The sequence below is a fragment of the Cupressus sempervirens genome, chromosome 2 (assembly GCF_028749045.1).
Source record: "Cupressus sempervirens isolate cs-2001-9-10 chromosome 2, ASM2874904v1, whole genome shotgun sequence".
NCBI classification, from domain to species: domain Eukaryota; kingdom Viridiplantae; phylum Streptophyta; class Pinopsida; order Cupressales; family Cupressaceae; genus Cupressus; species Cupressus sempervirens.
In genome coordinates, this window is record NC_143119.1 from 456,936,693 (window position 1) to 456,954,721 (window position 18,029).

General features: G+C 33.9%; 1 protein-coding gene across 3 annotated transcripts in view; it reads left to right on the forward strand.

The window, feature by feature from the left end:
• LOC149573020 (DNA-directed RNA polymerase V subunit 1-like) overlaps positions 1 to 18,029 on the forward strand; it is a 323,206-nt gene that overhangs the window by 12,160 nt on the left and 293,017 nt on the right. For all 3 annotated transcript variants that reach the window (XM_089814168.1, XM_089814169.1, XM_089814170.1), the window contains one exon: positions 6,627 to 6,770. In XM_089814168.1, coding sequence (XP_089670294.1) covers positions 6,627 to 6,770 — 144 coding nt within the window. The remainder of the gene's footprint in view (positions 1 to 6,626; positions 6,771 to 18,029) is intronic.

Consider the following 18,029-nt stretch of genomic DNA (forward strand, 5'->3'; position numbering starts at 1 on the left):
TCCAAGTTCAAATTTTTGTGAGTCAATAATGTCTCAGATTTGTCATCTAATGGTTACCAGTTCGAATCCAGATGTGGATGCCAATAGTTTCTCAGATTTTTAATACTATCAAATGATTTAATTCCATATATTTCTTTTGTTTTTTGTATTGATATAAATTAATAATGTATAGATTTTAAAGTGTACTCAAATGCATCCAAAACTCACCCCCCCCCTCGACCAAAAACAAAATAAAAATAAAAATCACGTAGCCACATAGTAGGTTCTTGTAACCACATCCGCATCTGGATTCGAACTTGTAACTTATGGTGCAATCGATACATTATGGAGGAACATATAGACATAAAGTGCTCACCAATAACATCTGCAGTCAATCAATATAATAATATCAGAAATAGCACAAGTTGGGTGCACATAATAATATAATATTGAAGTGTAATTACTACACCAATCAATCAAATGAAGCCTTCACTCAAATTTGACACACAAGATTCCTCCCTTTGGCAGATGAGAGTTGAAAAGGCTAATAACTTGGTCTCCTTGATGGAGTTACTGAACAAAAGGCAATATGTTTATCTCTACAGTCAAATAATTGGAATACACTAGTGAGGACCACATCATCATAAACTCCAATATACTCAACACAAAAATTATTCGTAGAATGTAATATCCCCAATTTTTGAGTTGCACCAGAGTTGATGGATTTAGCCTATCATTAGGTCTTTGTAGGGTGATACTGGTGTTTAGAGGACCTTGCGGAGTTGTTTGACTCTCCAATAACCAATTGTGAGTTTTGGCTCTGTTTTGTAGGACTTACTATTTACAGTAAGTGAATAGATGAATCCAATGAGCTCAGGTGATTTATATGATGAGCTTAGGAGTTATATGATGATGTCAGGTGTTACTTCTAACTTTTGGTATGGGCTTCAAGATTCTTGGAGGGAGCATCTTTTAAAAAGTCACCTAGTCAGAACCATTCATCATCTTTTATTGTCGGGATCACTACTGTGCCATCAGATTAAGTTGGGTGCACTGTTGGTTATAATTTAATCATATTTACTAAGGTTGCTATTTTAATTGAAATTATTGATGGGCATCTTAGTGCTATAACTTGTTGGAATTAGGATGAAAAGTTTTAAATCATGGGCACATGAAATAGGAACCTTGTGTGTTAAGATGCCACTCTATCAGTGAAAGGGTTAATTTTGGAGCAATGGGGGAGGTTAATTAATAAAGTAACTTTATTATTTGTCAATTTTAAAATCTAACATAAAGTTGCTTTATGAGAAATGAACCCTTTTAAGTGAAAAGAGTAAACATGAAGCCACTAGCCGTTTGGTGTGAAGGAGAGGCCATTTGAACTATTAGAAAAGCAAGCTCTTGGAGACAAATATTCATTCTACTGCTAATGATTTTGTGAGTTTGAATATTTTCAAGGGTTTGGACATTGGGTTGGAGAAATTGTAAATTTCTTCAGTGTTTTTCTTGCACTTTGAATTGATTTTACATTGCCAATGAATTTTGCTGACATCTATCAAAGGTTTTAAAGGAAAAATTGTCCCAAGAGTTATCTAATCTTTGCTGCAAATTGATGAGAGAAGGTATGGCTATCATAGGAGGGTTTAATTCTGCTAATACAAGCGGCATTTGGTGTCTTTGGATACTTAAAGAGTGGTGGTGAGGAATCTACAGAGGCAGTGTTGAATTACTTCAAGATGCATTCTATTTTGTGGAGCATCGATTCATAATACTGGGATGTGATCAGTATTCTTTTGGCAATGTTGAGCCCATATATGGTCTGCAATTTGTGGATAATGGTCAAATTCAACTTCATGCACCATCAACAAGGTTCCAGCGTAAACATTGCCAGGTTCTATCACTAAATTAGTTTATGCATTTGCATGAACATTGTCAAGTTCATAATAGAAAATAAAGGTCGTGTTCAATTTTGTGTTAATTTTAACTTGATGTGCATTGTTATCTTGGAATCTGGAAATTACAAAAACAAATAAAATTCGAAGAAACAAAAAAGAAGAAAACTTTGAAAACACAAAACTTCATTCTTCAACATAATTGAGTGTGAGTCAACAGGGCTCATTACATAAAATCACTAGTTGTAGTGCCCACGTCGTTGTCATCCCTAATAGTAGGGTCGACAAAACTCAACATAGCGTTGTTTGGGAAATCCAATTTAATCTCTATCAAAGTTATCACAACTACAGTATCCAAAAGCCATTTGATGTCTCCCTCAAGACTCGTTCAAACAAAGGATGAGCATCACATAACACAGGTTTTTGCATTTTCTTCTGAAAGAAATGAGAAGAATCATGAGCATGTTGACCATAAAAAGAACCAAGGTATGATCAAAACTCAAAACTGATTTATAGCCTCAATGACCACGATCAAAACTCAAAACTGATTTATAGCCTCAATGACCACAATAGCACACAATTGTGGTCTAATCAATTTGACTAGTTAGAGAAAGATTCGTCTTTATATGCATTCATTAGTAGTCCTCCAGATACAAATTTGTCAGGTTTAGAATATTCTAGGATATAACAACAACAAAACCCTTGTAACCAAGACCAATTTTCAACTAGTTGTTGTTTGAGAATCCCAAACTCTTGTGGTACACTCAAGCGACTGCTTTGCTAGGCTTGACTGGGATTGAGATTGATAGGCTCCCACCTTCTAGTTCTCGCTAGGTGCTCATGCTGACCTCCTTCCTTACAAAAGGAGATGAATGAACATGTTAGTCTTGACATCTATAGATGGTACATTGCCACGACTTGGAGTAATCCCTCGGGGGGGTTATGTTAGTAGATGGCCTTCTACGTTGAGCAAATTTTGGATATTTAGGATGGGATTATTACACATTGAGGTTATTTGTCATAGCGCTAGAGCCAAGCTTTGTGTATGTTCTTGGGTTCTTTCCAAGTAGGTTCTCACAAACTTCGGATCTAGATTGATCACCACATTGATAGGTAGGATTTGATTTGTTGGCTATGTCCCTTGGCAGAAGCTAAAATGGAGACCCACTTCATTTTTCGATGACCCGCCTACTATGAGATTAGAGGGAGATATTACAGTTTATTTAGAGATTGCTAGTCTCTCCCCACCTTCTTCAGTTATGTGGACTAGAGAGGCTTCGGATCAGCTTATCATCGACTTCTTCTCACCCTTGCCTTCTGCTCAGGGTGTGAAGCGTATGATTGACACTTATATCATTGGTTATTCCAGATTTGTGAGACCATGCAGTGGTCTTACATGATAGTGTCACCATTCCAGGAGTACTCAGAGATGCACTAGGATTCTTGGTTGTCTTGGGCATTATCCTTATATTTTGGACTTCTTTACACCAAGGAAGGATCCCTAGTCCTTGCCTAGGTGGTGTTTGTGTTCATTTTCTTGTCCTCTACTCTTCTTCTCTTTCGTGTTATTGCTTTCGTTTGCTCTACTCTTTTCGGTCACCGTTTGGTGATCCTATTGCTGTTAGCCTCCTTAATTGTATGCTTTCAGTCCCTTAGACCCTTTTTCCCCTTTCGTCCCTTAGATCCTTTTTGTGGTCTCTTATTGGAGATTAATACATTTGTCTTATCTTATCTTATCATGGTGGGTTTGGGTGAAGTAGCAAATTTTGGCTCATTGGTCTCGAACATAAATTTTACCCTTGTGGCACAAGGGAAGACTCGACACCTTTTTTCAAGGACTGGTTTTATTCACTTGCTTTGTTGAAATGCTAGAAGAAGGTACATCTTGCTTAGCATCATATTGCTATGTGTTTTCTATGTGATCTTTTCAACATATCAAGTTTTTTTCTCAATAACATGTTTGGTTGCAAAATTGTGTGAATGAAGATTCATTCTCCAACGTTCAGATATCAATTCTCTCTCATCTGTTAGGCTTACATGAGATTTTCAAGACAATATGACCTTTGGATATTATGGAAATGATTGTTTTCAAGGAAATAAACGACAAACACCTTATAACATCAATTACACTCCTAGTACACCTCAAGATAACCATATTACTTCATAAATAATAAAAAAAAAGAAAGATTTGGGAACAGTCAAACAATTTTTTTTTATACATCACTATGATCTTTACTGTCTTTCTGAAACTAAATTATTGATCAGACCATTGACATTAATCCATGCTTCCTCGATCATCAGAAAACAAATGATAACATATTAGAAATCCAATTTTCTTCACACTGTTATGTGTTTTGCAGAAATTGCCAGTCCTCACCTTTTGAATTTAATAATTTTTTTTCAGGAAAGAGGCAAACGATTTGAATGAGCAGATACAGCGGCAGCAACACACACATTCCTTAAAAAAATAAGCTTAACAATCTATTTCTTGCTGTTCCCAGCACTTCCATTGATTGGATCAGGAAAATCTTTTGATTCCATCACCAGTGCTAGCAGTATTAGGAAAAAATAGCTTCGCACAGAAGATGTGCTTCTCTTCCCACACACGACCTTTACTTGTTCATACAAATCTGGAATAGCTTCAATACATTTTTTAATTTGTTACCCTGATGGATTTCCATGCGGCAGTTAAACAGGAAAGAGTAAATCCAATGTATGGTGGGGAAGAGTGTCAGCACCTTAAATCAATCAACAAACTAGAGGAATATTTATATCTCAGTTGTGCATATCAACAGCTTTTCTTTTTAGTAGATCAGAAACCACAGATCTGTGATCAATGATGACTCAGTCTCTCAACTAATTAGAAATCACAAGTCAATGACCAACATGCATCCACTGGCTTCTCATGAGTGCACAATCACAGAATCATCTGCTCCTCATGTACAACCATCCTGGTGGTCTGATGCCACTGTTAGGCCCAGGAGAGGCAGAATATTGTTTGCAGACTTGGACTTGGGGAGGACTCGGCAAGCTTAAAATTTCCAACTTGGCAGAAACTTGGCAAATACTTGACAATATAGAAAGTACTTAAAATATCTTAAAGAAACATTTCTTTTTGAAAAAATTCAATTACAAAATCTATAAATGAAAATTCAGTATTTCAAAAGATAATCATAAAATGCATGGTTTTATGGCAAAGACATGTGAAAGAGAGATTCTAATCAGCATTTGACTTGTTTCGATATTTTTACCTATTATTTTTTGGTCTATAAAGTCACAAGAGTTGAACTTGCCCAGCGAAAAAAATACAGAACTTGGCAACTCAGAGAGTAGTTGCAGAGTTTCCAAACTATGGGACAGAATAGCAATTGATTTTTACTGTACTTCATTGGTTGTTTACATATGAATATTTGCATTGTTATTTTATAGGCAGAAGAATAGATTAATTGCTACATAACTATCTAAACTGAAAAATAGTTTACTAATTTAGAAATGTGATATCCTTGGTAATTAATATATTACCATGGCATGAATATGTATTGTCATGAAATTAAGTGTCAGAAAAATCAGTGATAGCTTGGATGAACCTGTACCTCATTAAATACTTCGTTAGTCTATGTAAGCATCATTCTTCGAATCTTTAGATTATTATTATTATTTAGAATGTTGTTGCAAGTGTTTTATATAGGTTTTTAATGACTCTTTTGAACTTTGATTTTATTTCTGAGTATGCATGGTACTTTGTCAGTAAATTGGCTTCCTCAGATAGCTTTGTTAGTGTGCATAGCTGAATCTGTAGCACAATGTAGACTTTTTGTAAGTGTTAAGCTTTGTCTAAATTTTAGTTTTCTAAATCTGTAGCACAATGTAGACTTTTTGTAAGTGTTAAGCTTTGTCTAAATTTTAGTTTTCTTTAATTTTGTTTCTGAATTGAATGTTTATGATATCATGTGTTTGGGATCATTTTTTGTGCTCAATCGTGCAGTTTCTGAGAGTAGAAAACAAAGGGAAATGGTCCGATTAATGTGAAGATGACTGATGATGTTGAATGCTTCGTGTGTTCTCTAATATATGTCAATTCATGTTTGGACCAGCTTAGGGATCAAATGTTTATGGCAGTAAGATATCAGTCACAAATCTACTTAAAATAGAAGAATGGTGCAGTTGGAGTGGTATATATATATATATATAATATCAGGGTATTGCATATCGATATTGTCCAGTAAAAGTATGAGAGGTGACTACTTTAGGCTGTGGTGGAGCAAAAATCCATTAGTTGATGTTAATATGTATTGGTACTAAATTAAGCTCTATAAGTATAATAGGTGTGCATTGAAATCCACGTAAATTCAAATTGGTAATCAGTCATTGACTGACTTTCATCTTGAAGGTTACCCACATGCAGTTTATGTAGCCTTTTTATGCCAATGGTTTTTGGCTAACTATCATAGAGTGACAACCATGAAAAATAGTGTCTTTTTCAGTTTGCTTTGCTTTTATTTGAGTTTGCATGACATCTTGGTAGAATATTAATTCCACTGTATTAACAAAATAGGTACCAATCTGCTTAGATGAATCTATACTACATTGAAGATTGACAAGGGAGGGTTATTGCTAAAGCACACAAATTAAGAGGCTTAGGTTATATTAATATAGCTTATGAACCATGAACCTTAAAGTTTTTGGTATGCTTAGTTTTATTTCTTAGTTTAATGTTGATGTTTGATTCTTGCAACAAAATAAATGTTTTTGCAGGGTAAGTCATTTTTCATGCACAATGCTGCAGCTTCTGGGAAACAGAGCAAAAAACAAAATGATTCAATAAATGGGCAGGTCTCATTTGCATCCCATGGATTGAACAGCTTGTCTCGGAGCAAAAAACCTTGCCCATACTGCCAGGTATAATCTTGACGATGTTGTATTTACATCTATTTACTATAAGAATATTCTTTTTTTAAAATTATCAGAATTTTCTGAAGGTATAAATTTGGTATTTCTTTGATGCCATAGTGATTTAATTTTTGGAAAATGTGTCTGTTCAATTGATTGAGGCTGATAGCTGGTAGTGAGTGTGGTGCCAGTCAAACAAAATAATTCCTACCAGAAGGAGCTGTGGAACCTAATATCCCTGTTGCTAACACTGTTCTCAGGCATGCCATGTGTAGCCTGAGTATGTATAATCCTCTGCAATGAGAATGTAGCTGTTGCCATTTTCTTAAGTAAAGCTTGTGCTGAAATTCATGGATTTACTTTGTCACTCCTTGTCAGGAATAGGTAAATGCTGTAACGAGCTTGCTGATAAAACCATGCTTGGCTTTGTTGGGTCCCAAAACAATTCCTCTAATATCCTAAAACTTAATAATCTAGGCCAAGGGATTCTTCAAGATGGCAAAATTGGGGTTAATCTATAGATTGTGAAAGGGTTAAAGCTGAATTGATGAGAGCGAGTAATGCTATCTTCACTGTAGGCTCTCATTAAATCCAGGAGGGTGTTCCTAGAGGTATTCCTAAATAGGCATTCAAATCAAACATAATAACTAACTAGTGCACTTCACAACAACTATTCCCAGTTGTGAGAAGATCAATAACTATCGTTAAATTAATATCAACTAGTTGTACTAAAACCTCCCTATAGCTGATAAATCAATGATAGCTACTTGACTAAGCTCAACTACTGTAGTAAAATCCATTATAGTTGATAATAATTTATATATGCACGTGGAGATTAAACAACACTATAATCCTGGAAATGATTTATCTTTCCTTAGGCATTGGCAAAGTATAAATACATGGAGTAATACATTGAACATCATTTAGTTAATGGTTCAATAAATTAGGCTTTGCTTGAACTACCTTGTTTTGATACTGAATTATGAATAAATCCCAAAAGTAACTCCTATAGTAATGTATGATTAATTTTATGATTTAATTGTGGATGGAGGATCAAGTCCTTCAAGAATAGTGCCTAATTGGATTGCAGGGAATCATTCAGCCATAACGAGCACAACGTGATAAATAATAACAAATATACAATGCATACAAACAACAGCCACATAGCGATCCTACTCTAAACACTTCAAATGTTCAAAGCTTTCAACCCTTCAAGGTGTTAATGTGAGTTTTCTTCCACTACAACATACATAATCAAATACTCAATGTTCCAAGATAAACCGCCAAATATCTAATCCTCTCTTGATATAAGGTCATCTCTCATGCAAAGCTTGCAAAGTAAGATCATGAAATGACTTCAAGGTTCCTTCTTAGTTGTGGACTTCACTCAATTTTATGATGTGATATGTTGGTTATCACAAAAGGACTTAGTGTTATTCATTCAACGGATATCAACTCTTGCACTTTTAAAGACTTGGCTTTACAATTTACAATGTAATTATAGTTCAACTTTTCCACTTCAACTCCAACTTAAGCTTTTAACCTCTATTTTTACTTCTACTTGTTCTATGAATGCAAGGGATCATGGATGAACTAGAATCTACTAGATGCAGCTTAATCAATGACTCCAACCACCTAGTGGAAGCATCTGAGGAATACACAAATGATTTTCAAATCAATATCTCCTCTCCAATCCCGTCAAATGGATGCCAACCAAAGAGTGAACATCAATTAAAGTTAAGTGTTTTCATTGTCTTACCACGCAAGGCACTCTTACCATTATCAAGAGGCTAGTGGCCTGGATTTGTTTGAGTCAAACAAGTAAATATCCACAAAGACTTCCATCCAACTAAACTTACTTCTAAACAACATAAAATGAATCCTAAACTAAGAGAGGAAATATGGTTCACCATGCAATAATACAAACTTGATCACAACAATTCACCATGCAAGACACAACAATGAAAAGTAGAGCAAATTTATCAGCGACAATTCTCCAAAAAGTCCCTCTTTACAAATGGGAGAGGTGAGGTTTATATAGGATTCCCAATTATAGCGAATAACCAGGATTGACCTGAAACAAGGGCCAATACAATCGGAATAAAAGTCATAATGCCACCTCACCATCTTAACTGCAAGACAAGTCACCACTTGTAAATGATTATAAAACTTTAAATGATAATTGCAATAAGACTTAGAAAATCATCACAAACTTGCCATTTAATTTCCAATAAAAATAATTTAATGGGGCAATGCAAATCTGATTGGAAAATATTTATTTTGTTACCATTTATTATGTATTTTCCACTATTTTAATTTTCTATTTGTTAAAATCAATGCCATTTGGATAATTTCAATGCAATAATGGATGAATCAATCAATTCATTTTAAAAATCAATCCATATTTTGCAAAGTCAAGGTAGATTTAATCTCCATCCATTTCAGAACTATTTATTTTTATAATTTATTATTACTATATTTGTTTTCATGTTTTCTCTCCTTAATAATATAAATTTTAAATTTTTTTTTTTTTTTTGAGTTATTCGTATCGTTGAAATTCGATCATGTTTCACAATCTCCTAATAAATTTTAAAATATCAAAGTGTCTCATTAAACTCAACGAGAGGTAGGGTGGTTTTGAAATTGAGATTGTTTATTAACCTCAGAGTGGAACCACTATGCACTTAGACAAAACCATTAAACATCAAGTGGAAACCACTAGGCACATAGAAAAAAGTTAAAACCATCAATCAATAAGTGGAAACCACTAGACACTTAGTCAAAACCATTAATCAATAAGTGGAAACCACTAGGCACTTGGGCAAAACCATTAAATGATTAGTGGAAATCAAGGGTGACTTAGGCAAGTGCATGTAGCATGTGTTAGTCACCATGTACGTTGGTGAGCACATGTAAAGTGAAGTGCACACCACCATGTACTTAGGCAAGTACATGTATTGTGCGGAAGTCACCATGCACTCGGGCAAGTACATGTATTTTTGGCTCAATTTTAATTTTATTTTCTCAACTTTTTAAAATTTTTTATTTTATTTTATTTTTGTAGCCAAATTTTATCAAATTTCAAATTTTCCACACACAACAGATTTTGTCCCCTCTTCCCATTTTTTGACATAACCAAAATTTGTTAATTTTTTTCTGTTTAACTCTTCTTCTGAAAGGCTTGCAAAAATTTCAATCATTGCCAAAATTGCTTTACCCCATAAACTTAAAACAAAAGAGGGGGTCCCCATATGCAATGGGGCGATGGTGTGAAAACCTCACATTACAAGGCTGGAATCTTATTGGATTGCTGGGTAGCATTCAACTGTAACAAGCACAACACAATAATAATAATAATTAGTATATGATGCATACAAACACAATTTATATAGTGAACCCTCCTGAACACTCTTGAAATGTTTGACATAATCATACCTGTAAATGCAGCGAGAATTTTTTAACAAAGAAGAGGGCTTGGCACACCTTGAAATCACTATGATTTGGTGAACATAAGTTGAAAGCATATTGTGGACGGTTCATAATTTTTATATATTTTATTCTATTTAAATAAGAATGCCTAAAAGATATAGCAGTAGTGCTTACCTAAACTATAGGAATCTTCCCAATTATGGCTGCTAGTGAATCATTTTTGTTTCTCGGTTCATTTGTATTTCATTCCTGTATTGTGTGTTTGCTGGCCTTGTGCAAGCTAACTAGTTTAAATACTGATTGGATATTTTTGCGTCATATCTTATGAGACTTGTTTCATTTTCTACTTGGTTGTTGCTACGTAAAAGGTTTTAGGCCATATTTTAATTCCATTTTTCAGAATAGAAGAAACGTAATGCACCTTAACAAATTTGACATGGCAAAATAATATCAGTCAAATTAGCCATAATGATTTAATTGACATTGGCAATACACAAATATGTTGAAGAAGATGGGTTTATATTTGTTACCTCAATATGATATTGGTGGGCTAAAGGCACGGCTTTGTTACCAGAAATGTGATGGTAAAGTGTCATTTTGCATCATGATGCTGTAATGTGTTCTTTGTTGTCAACAACCCTTAACAACTATTTTGTAAGTTGTTTGGGCCATTTTTAAGCAGTTATGGAGGAGTTTATGAGAAACAAAAATCTACTTCTTATAGGGGTTTACTTCCTACTTCGAGTTAACAATTAGTTTTTGAACATGTGATTTTAAGTAAGACTGCCTTGTTGTTGTTTTCCTTGTAATTGTATTCTCAAGATTGATTTCAGCAAGAGTTCAAACTAGAGATAGCTTGTTTAGTGTAAAATAAACTAAACACAAATAGCATTCCCAATATTTCACAAAGCATATTTTATTATCTATCTTATTATTATTTTTTAATTTCACAAAATTTAGTATATATTTTTTATTAACATAAACTTATGTAAGATAAAATAATATAAACAATAATATATATGTGTGTGTGTATACTGTTTCTTATCTAAAACGTTTTCAAATTCCATTTTCCATTACGATGTTGTCACATTTTGCATTTCTTGTATTTGATAACATAGGTTCAAGGTTGAAAGAGACAAAGACACGATGGCAAATCATTTATAACTTTCAAGAGCATTATATTGTGATGTGCACTATTGTCCTGATTGTTGAGATGAAGTTTAGTGATAAAGAGAGCATCGCAGAAATGACTAGACTTTATCAACTTATCATTGTTAGGGGAGAGCGTGGAAAGAGTATCTGCAAAATGGAGGAAATTCCTCTACTTCCACTCATTGAAACAATCTTTGTATTTTGTTTTGATGTGTTTGGAGGTATTTTATTAAGAGATTCAAAATGTATTCAACAACTTGCTGAAAAATATTGATGGAGTTGAAGGCCACTTAAGAAAGGGATATGATGAGACATTGTGGGAAGTAAAAGGGATTTGACTTGGTAGAAATAGGGTTTATTTTATTATATTTTATCTCAAATGAAGAGATAACCCTTAATCTTGCTTGTGCCTTTCATATTCTATTCATATTGTGGATCTTTTGAACATTACTATTATGTTATTGGAAAACAAATAATTTCATTAGTATTTGAATAGTATACTATTAGTATTTACTATTTTGTATGGTATAAGTATGAATCTCTTGTTAGATTTGGAGTGTATTGCTAGCATGTGATTGTTGAATTCTTGAACTATTTCATGAGTGTTTGAATGGTATTCCCTATGACATAAGGATGAATGCTTAGTTGATCCTTGTACTTCAGTAAATGCACTTTGAATAGGATCGTTGATTGTCAATAGTTTTGGTGACCTTCATAGTAGTGAAAATATTTTTGCAACTTTAATCAATAGACTATTTATGTTTGGCGAGTGTGAAAACTTCTAGTATTGGAGGGAACAAAACCTTTCTTTGTGATACTTGAGATTACGATGCATTATGTATATTTTTTTATTCAATTATAGTTGATTCATTGACAACCTTTCCCCTCTAATGATGTATGATTAGGTTTGTTTGATTTTGATAAGAGTATTCAGTACAACTCTTCTCAATTTCCGGGCCATTATAATATATCTCTACTCTTGATTTCTTGTCATTAGTAGATACAATGTGTGAACTTACAGTTTCTTTAGATAGAAACCAACTTCAATGTATTGTATAGTCATAAATAAGCAAGGTTGATTGTAGTCATTTGCATGCCATTGTGAGAAATTTCGCTAAACAATCAACTAAAATATGCTACAATCTCACACAATTTCACATTCTTTAACTTGATTTGAAGTTTTTGTGGTTCATTCTTGATAAGAACTTAGTTTAATGGTGTAGGAGTTGCTTTTGTAGTGGTTCATTAGTTCCAAAATTGGCACCTGTACAATATTTTTCTTATAATTGGTAATTATGTCATTTTGGCTGTGTTATCAATGGTAAGTTAACCATCTTATTTTTCAACTTGCCATGCTAGCAAATGGTTGTCTATTTTTGTCAAAGCTAACAATTTTTATGGTTGCTCAATGTCGAGGAGATAGCGAACAAAGATGATGAAGACGTATTTCCAAGCATTGCTACATGATTGAGGGACTATTGAAGGTTTTGGATATGATGTAAGATTATTGAACATTAGAGGGAGTTCTTTGGTCACTTAGTCCTAGTGAAATGTTAGTGGATGTCAATGCAAGAAGGAAGCAAACATAGGTTTGGTAACTAAACCAAAATTGGCGAGCATCTTAGCAAACTAGATGATGAAATAAAATCATTAAGTCTTGTTCACTGTCACTCATTTTCCTTGGTTGATCAAACTAAGGAATATTGTGATCACAAAGGGTTATGATGGCAAAAGAGTGCAATTAAGTAGTGAGTTGTTTGAGTATTAAGCAAAGGCACATTTTTAAGGTAGTGATGGTTAGGTAAAGCGGCCATACTAGCTAAAATGTGCAACCAAATCATGTTAGTGGATGACAAGGAATAGAGGAAGAAAACAAAGGGTTGATCACCAAATTTAAATTGGCAAATATTTGGTCAAGCTAAACCATGAATAAATGATTTTGTGTGTGCATTATGACACATTTTCCAATGTTTGAACTAAGGAAAGGTAATGATTGTAAATGGCTATGATGGAAAGCAATTGCAATAAAGTAGGAATCAATTTAAGAAAAGGCACATCTGTCAGCTATCGATGGTAAGGTAGAGAAGTTTTAGTGTAAAAAATTAGCTAGTGATGATAGTGTAAAGTTGCTAATAATTCCACCCTTCCTAAGAAAGTATACTAGAAATTATGTGCAATCAAATTGGCAACAATGGCTGAGGAACTCAACAATGGTTTGCGGGAATGAGCCAAAGTATGTGCACATGGAGGGTGGATGCCAGTGAAAAGCTGCAATTCAAAGTGTGATGGTGGTCAATTTGTATTACAAGTGAAATAAAAGACAAACCATAAGTGCAACTTATCTCTTGACGATGGAAATGCCATTGAAAAATGATAATTCAATTTGTCAAGATGGTTGGAAAATGTGACAAACACAAACCTTCTCAAATGCAATTCATTTTACTCCTTCAATTTTGTAATGACATTGAAAAAGAGTGAGAATGTAATGTCCCCATTTGTTGCTAGCATCAAAATTTCAGGGATTAGCCTAATATTGGATCCATGTAGGCTAATGAGGATGGTTAGAAGGTCTTCTAAGGTTGATTCATCTCCAACATTCAGGGATTTATGGATTTGGCCTTCATTCGATATCATTTGGATTCCATTTGCCATACTTACTATGTATAGTAAGTCAACAGTAATAGAGATGGACACTTCCTATTTTTAGAAAGTGTATTTGGTCACATGGGGAATTATGAGGAGAGAATCCTATTTCAGACGACATGGCAATTAGACAAGTATTTCAAGAGTGTAACAACTGGTTTTCTACTAACTAACTTCATGATTTATTTAACTGAAATATAGTTCAGTTTCACATGACATAGAAATCAATAGCGGTTTAAAAATCTGAAATTTAAGTCTACATTACTTTTCTATTTGAACAAGTTTATCATTAACTAATAGTTGATGTAATCAGCTGTAAACAAATCTGATCTAATTATGGTTTACTGAAATGAAAATGCAGATTGAAATGCTCATGAACAACTAACTAATTTTTTAAAGAAATATCTAACTTTATAGTAAATGAAACTTACAGCTTGAAAGGAAAAAATACTAAACTTACAGGTTAAGTAGTCATATAGTTTTTAGTTGTGAGACTTTCTAGATTGGTTGTCCAAGCTCTGGCTCTAGTGAGAGGAGAAGCATTATCACAGGCTTAACCTCCCAACCGTGGACCTTTTTACTTATCCCTACAGGTTCTAAATTAAGAGAACGACCCTCTCTACCCCGAGGTTGGGCTCGGGACGTTCATTGATCCAACCATTGGAGTAATCAGGTGAGTTGAGGTCCTAGTAGTTATTCGAATGAATAACTGAAGCGTCAGGACAACAACATGATCAATTTGTTGTGGCAAGTTTGCCTTTTACCACTCTGGCCAAGGATTTCGAAATGTGGGTTTATAACGCGATCTCCACCACTCAGCTTGACAACTAATTTCGAAAGTGGAATTTGCATGAGCTATTTTCATTAGATTTAATTTATATAATAATGGTTACTGATTTCATTCATGTATTTCTTTTTAACAAGTTCATCTACACCTCCTCACCATAACGGGTCATCAGGCCGGTGACTCTTTGGTGTCTGAACATTTATCTTTGTTAGTATAGCTTGCAACTTCATCACCTCATTCTGGCATTAGCTAGGTGATATCCTTGGTGAACTCAATAATGTTATCAGATATTGTATCACATTATCAAAAGTAAAGCTTTAAATTTCAAACATTATTTATAAAGACTGACATACTTGAGGATATTCTGTAACTTTAAGACATTCGGCTGAAGAGTATTGCTTTGGACAAACAACAATATTCAGCTAAGGTATTGGCTTAATACAGTTCACATGAATGTAAAATACAGACTTCAAATGAAGGTTACAAATGCTGTAAAAACATATAGGAGACGACTTGTAAAACACAGAAAAAGGATCGTTACCGGTTCAGCTTAAACAAGGTAAAATAAGAAAGAAAGAATTACTGGTCGTCTTCTTACGTGACTTTGTTCAGCAGTTGAATTTGTCGTTCCTGGATTCAACGCTTTCTTCTCAGACTTCCACGGCTTACTAGTGTTTAAGAAATGCAAAATAATATTGATCTTTGAGTGCTATTGGCACCATAGCAGAGTAGGGAATTCGAAATTGTGAAGTGGTAAAGGGGAAAGCTGGATATCTCAATGGCGTGCCGATACACGACAAAGCTCACATAAATATATTTTAAGCCGACCTTACGGCTTCCTTGCCGTTACAAGAATTACATTCGAATTCTTTTTCAATTGGTTTGAAAAGATGAAATAAGGAAAGAGGGAAAAATTGAAATGAAAAGGAAAGATGAAGAGTCCATTTATTAATATTATTTTATCATCTTGGTTAAGTATATAAATACGTATTTGCAAGGTGGCATTATTGGATTAATAATTCTAATGTAATGGTGCCACTTTGTATTTATTTATTTATGATCTTAATCGAGAGAGTAAAATAATATTAGGTGATATTATTATTTGATAAATTTAATTAAGGTAAGAACATTGTTTATTTTTAATATTTATATTGTTTTTAATTTTAGCTCATGCAGTTCCACCAAGAAATTTATTGTCAAGTTCTAATAACCTTGCGAGGGGGATTTTTAGGTCAAACCTGTCATTCCTGATGATTGAATCTTATGACCATCCCATTTCGATGACCTCGTTTCGTAATGCTTCCCCTCTCTCTCCGGTCTTCATCCTGTAAACATTTTAAAACAACATTCTCGCCAAAACATCAATTCAGGATTCATAATTTGTTTAAGAAAATCATCTAGTGATCGTTAGGAAATTTCATTATAATAACTAACCCATTCATCATAAATGTACAACGGCTAAAATTAACTAATTCCATTTCATATGAACACGACGACTAGATTTAAATGACTAGTTTCATTTGATAATCAAATCGATGCAACAACTATAATTAATTGATTCAATTTTACATGAACATGAAGAAATAAATAACGACTATAACTAACATGATATGACAACGGCTATAATGAATTGATTCGATTTCACATGAACATGAAAAATTAATTTGGTTCAATGGCTATAATCAGCTTAAAAATTTTAGGGCAAAAATTGGGATGTAAAAAAGAGATATTAAAATTCAAGTGACATAAGTGATTTATTTAAATTTTTTGATGATATTATAAAGTTATAAAGTAACTTATCATAATAAAGTCACTTTAATATTATAAAGTGCAAATATAAAGTTGCTTTACGATTTAAAGTCACTTTATGACAAAAGTAACTTGAGTGACTAAAAGATGAAATTGGCTATTTATCCCACATTGCCTAGTTGTTTGTGTCTTCCCTCATATCGAGGTTATAAAAGTGTGGAGCTACATTGGATTGACACCATGAGATATATTATTATGCAAACAAAAAGGTTGCTTAAATGTGACTGTTACTTGTGAGGACGAAACCCCTCGAGACGTTTGAGTTGGACATAGCCCCAGCATCTTATTGAAAGTTGTGCTCAAAATCAGGCTTCAGTCAGCTTCATTTTCGAAGTCAGTCTGCTAACATTTCTAGCATTTGGAAGTCTTCATTATACTGGAAGGTAATCACGCTATTTGTTCCACAGAATACATTTTGACACCAAGGATCAGTTGGCTTTTAGTCTGAATCCACTAGGTCATCAAGGGAGACCATAATCACTGCTATATCAGTACAGAATTGATAGCAGAAATCTGAAGATTGGTGTTAGGATTGGAAAGGCAATGGCTGTGATAGTATTTTAACGAGTTGACCAACTTCTGGAAGTGTATGCCTGCATATTAGCTGTGATACATGATACTATGAATGTTGTACAAGCTGGATTTGTCACCTAGATGCTATACAGGTTTCAGAAGTGTTACAGCAGTACCATTCTAGCCATAAATCGGACATAAGGAAGTTGTGGTAGGGCAACCATCAACAACAGTGGCAATGTTGGACCTGCAGTCTGTTTGAGAGTCATTTACAGCCATCAATAGCTGTCATTATGCTGTACTAGAGCCATGATGTGTAGTGCAAGTTCCAATCAGTCCTGGGAGTAGCTAAATCAGGGTTCAGAGGCTCCACACATGTTAGAGAAGTTCTGAAGCTGTTCTAGTGTTGCAACATCAATCATTGTTTTTGGTATGTAAGAATAAGCATCAACATTCATTTGAAAGGCATTACTATGACTGATTAATCTGAAAAGTTACTACTGTTGTTAACCAGTAAATAAAATATAGTAAACTTCTACAAATTTGTATTGAATGTCATATCTATTTTGTGAAAATATTGTTACATGACACTTCCCTTGATTCTTGAACTAAACTACCTAGTAGTCATCATTCTCTCCTACTTCAGCTTACAAAATCAGTTTTTAACTAAGTTTCCAGATTGCTCACAAACTGTTTGACAAAATTCAGAACTGTTAAAAGGTAAACTTTTAAGAGCAATAAAGGGGGCAGGTCATTACAGAGAACTAGTCATGGTGGCCGACATAGGTTGCCAGCTGAAAATGTGACACATTTAAATTAAATTGGCAATGCCATGTAAAAATGATGATTAAAGTGGTGGTCATTGTTAGAATGTGTGAATGATCATCAGATAGCTCAATTGTAAGTGATTTAACACATTTCAAAGCTACTTATAA